The 3,679-nt window shown below is 42.0% G+C and overlaps 1 protein-coding gene across 1 annotated transcript; it reads right to left on the minus strand.

Moving 5' to 3' along the window:
• Positions 1-833: 833 nt before the first annotated feature.
• On the minus strand, positions 834-3,382 carry LOC109884795 (ferritin, middle subunit-like). The gene is made up of 4 exons (XM_020476712.2): positions 2,859-3,382; positions 2,361-2,507; positions 2,005-2,130; positions 834-1,537 (listed from the first exon to the last, which is right to left on the minus strand). The coding sequence occupies exons 1-4, from the start codon at positions 2,958-2,960 to the stop codon at positions 1,382-1,384; spliced, it is 531 nt and encodes a 176-aa protein (XP_020332301.2). The 5' UTR covers positions 2,961-3,382; the 3' UTR covers positions 834-1,381.
• Positions 3,383-3,679: the final 297 nt, after the last annotated feature.

Consider the following 3,679-nt stretch of genomic DNA (forward strand, 5'->3'; position numbering starts at 1 on the left):
CATACCCCACAAGACATGCTACCAGGTCTCTTCACAGTCCAAGTCCAGGACAGACTATGGGAGGTGCACAGTACTACAGAGAGCCATGACATGGCTACTATTCCACTTCAACTCATGCAAGCAGTAAATTAAGATTTAAAAATACAACTTATGGGACAGCGGGGACTGTGAAGAGACATATGCACTAGAGATACACACATGGATTTTGTTTGGTAGAGTAGTGGCCTGAGGGCAAACCCTTAATGTGTTGTGAAATCTGTATTGTAGTGTTAGTTTTATTGTATAGAGCTGCCTTTAGTGTTCCAGTCCCCATGAAGAGTAACTCCTTATCACAAATCTATGATCCTGTGTTGCCTTATCATGTAAAAACTTTTCAAATTCAATGAAAGTTGTGAAAGTTTACCTAATTTAGAGAAAACATACTTCTTGGTTGTAAATAATGGTGGCTGTTGTGAAAAGTTGCATGTATTAAACATGCCATTTAGACACTTCTCATTGGGCTATTTTCCCCTTTAACCAAGTGGTCTACTTGAAACTCCTCTACTATATGGACACATTAACTGAAAATATATTGATAGACATTGTTAAAGGTAACCTTGTCTGCCAATTCCCAAAATGAAAGTGTTCAGTAAATTACCAGTAGCTTTGCAACCATTTGACAGCTCCAATAAGCCCCTTAGTAATTCTACAAGCCTCTTGTTCACCCTATTTCAAGCATAGTTCATAATTTGCTGGAGGGGAACTATTGGGCATTACCAGCTGAAATAAGAGTAAAGATGAATTGTGTCAGTAAATGCAAAACTTTCCATCACAAAAACAAAAAAAAGACTATATCAACTGGCTAACAGGTTTTTATTGACCTCTAGGATGTCTAATAAACTTGTGATGGCCATAGTAAAAGGTCTACATCAACTGTAGGTAACCATTTTCCTCCTATGGCCCTAGTTGACAGTTGGGACCTTAATTGACATGGCACTATTACAAGACAGTGAAGGACACCCTGTGGTCAGAGGTAACATCCTTTATCAACCTCATGTTAAACTTCTATTGTTATGACTCTCAGCCACTAGTAGGTCTACATTTGTCACTATTGATTACTGGTATGAAGATGCTCAGTAAGACAGAGCAAAGAACCTGAATAGACTGATACAACATCCATTACTACAGGTCAACACTTAACACCTTTAGTGATATTGTTTAATTGTTTTACAAGAAGCCTTGCCTCCAAAACACAGTAGTGTTGTCAACAAACACCAATGCTACAGCTGTGTTGCACTGCAACAGTTTAACACCCCCCTCCCTATAAATGCAAAGCCAGTACGATCTATCAGAGAAGCCAGGAGTCCTAGTCTGAAGGCCGTAGTCTTGGGATGGAAGTTGTTTAGCTCTGGCCTCCCAGGGTGTGCTTGTCAAACAGGTACTCTGCCATCTTGTTTTTGACAGCATCCATCTTGGTGAGGTTGGTGATGTGGTCTCCCAGCTTCTTAATGGCCTCCACCTGCTCATTCAGGTAATGGGTCTCCAGGAAGTCACACAGCTAAAGAGGGAAAACAGGTCAGACAAGAGAATGAATACAGACCATTGTAGATACAGTAACACACAAGAGCCTGGTGGTAATGGCATAAGTGCAGATGAGGTGTCTGCAGTAAATTTTTTAACAGGGCAAGTCTGTTAAAACACTTATTTACAACAGCATTTTAATGTGGAACAATGGGCTTACTGCCTTGTTCAGGGGCAGAACATATTTTTCCCTCGTCAGCTCCGGGATTCAATCCAGCATCCTTTGTTACCGGCCCAAAGCTCTAACCACTAGACAACCTGGCGGCCTTTTTGCAAACTTACGCATTAGCTGCATAGTGTGCATCTGTGGACTATTGCGCGAATGTGAAGCAGGTCACAATCCTGTGTCATTAGTTATCAGCGCAAACCCCTGATCAATTCCTGAGACAGTACCTGTATTCTATGTGATACATACATGTGATGTGTGGTTTCACCATAACTTACATGGGGGTCAACCTTGTCAGAGGCAATCTTGTGCAGGTCCAGCAGGGCCTGGTTCACATTCTTCTCCAGCTGCAGAGCACACTGCATGGCCTCCAGCCCATTGCCCCACTCATCACGTTCTGGCTTCTACACAGGACAAAGTGAACAGAAGTGTTAACGACAACTAGCAGATGTTACGGTCAGGATAAAGTAAACAGAATTACACCCCTCTCACAGTTTCAGTTCAGTGGTAAGAGGCAGTATGTTTAGGACTACTCCAGGTTCTCTATATAAAAGTTGCGCTGGAGACACTTTACGCCATGGAGTAGTCATTTATCGGTCTACAATCTGAATGTGTTTGATGCTCAGGTGCTCACCTTGATGTCCTGGAGTAAAATGCGTCCACCTCGCTTGTTCTGGAAGGAGAGTAGCTTGTTGGCGTGCTCCCGCTCCTCGTCGCTGTTCTCCTTGAAGAAATGCACGAAGCCAGACAGAGCCACATCGTCACGGGAGAAATAGAAAGCCTGGGTGGATAAACAAAACAGCATGGTTAGAATAAAAACATGCCAAACGTGACTCGGCATTCTGTTCTTGTTGTGGAAACGAAACTTGATAAAAAGCATGAATCAGTCTAGTCTGTAGTCGACTTGGTAACCTGCCATTTACCCTGTCAAGGAGTTGTTACGCGCCCTGTCCAAAGTAGGATAGATTCAAGCTTCATTTTAGAGGATAAAAACTCAAATATGCACAACAGAGTTTCTTGGCTATTAATTATCTAGGCCAATATAATAAAAAGCCAGGTGAAAAAAAAGGTATTTAGGCCCAGACATAATACAGGTAAATCAACAAAACGGTCATCTTGGTAGACTCCTTACCATTGAAGTGTAGGTGTAGGAAGCAAACATCTCCAAGTTGATCATCCGGTTGATGGCAGCTTCGCAATCGTGGTGATAGTTCTGGCGGATCTGAGACTCCATTTTGGCAGATTAATTTATATCAAAATTAAGGGTACAAAAATAGAGTTTCTTCGACTATTTTTCTATTTTACTTCAAGAAAGTGTTATGTTATCAATCCGGAATGTTCGATAATGCGGGACGAAGGCAGAGGAGTTCCGTTCAATCACTGTTGAAGCAAGAACTTCTTCATGCGTCTTCTCAGACTTGTGAAGTGGAAGGAGCCTTGTTCGCTCTATTTATTGTTCAAACGGAATGCGTCAGTGAAATCCACCCTCACAGGGCGTAGCCAATCACCTTTAGAATTTCAACAGCAACTAGGCGGGTCATTTGAAGACGTCTTCCCACTCTTACACATGACCAGAGGCAAATATTATGTATTCTACTGACAAGAGAGCCGAGTGACCACTCTAACGATGGAATTACATGTGCTCAACGAATGAAGACAGTGAAGGTCAGGTTGGGACCATTATAGCCAATGATAGGGCAGGTACGCGTGTAGCAACATGCACAACTCAACGTTGTTTTTCTCAAAGTTGCCGGAATGCCACGTGCATCCACATATATCAGTACATTTGTAAAAGCTTAAACATTACGAAACTTGTATTCTATCAAAATCCTCAAGTAATTAGAAAAAACGGGCTTATCTCACGCGGACAGATATTGGTTGGAGTAAATGCTCTCGCCTTGACCTCTTCATCTCGGTCTATATTTTTTTCGTTGCTGCTTTGTTTAATCAAAG

This window comes from Oncorhynchus kisutch, linkage group LG6, assembly GCF_002021735.2.
Source record: "Oncorhynchus kisutch isolate 150728-3 linkage group LG6, Okis_V2, whole genome shotgun sequence".
Taxonomy (NCBI): domain Eukaryota; kingdom Metazoa; phylum Chordata; class Actinopteri; order Salmoniformes; family Salmonidae; genus Oncorhynchus; species Oncorhynchus kisutch.

What these genes read in the sequence shown, in the direction of transcription:
- LOC109884795 (XM_020476712.2), bottom strand. Translation starts at nt 2,960, where the DNA reads ATGGAGTCTCAGATCCGCCAGAACTATCACCACGATTGCGAAGCTGCC. An exon ending in TTTTACTCCAGGACATCAAG is followed by an intron (nt 2,131 to 2,360) that starts GTGAGCACCTGA and finishes TGTCCTGTGTAG; the next exon opens with AAGCCAGAACGTGATGAGTG. An exon ending in CTGACAAGGTTGACCCCCAT is followed by an intron (nt 1,538 to 2,004) that starts GTAAGTTATGGT and finishes TTCCCTCTTTAG; the next exon opens with CTGTGTGACTTCCTGGAGAC.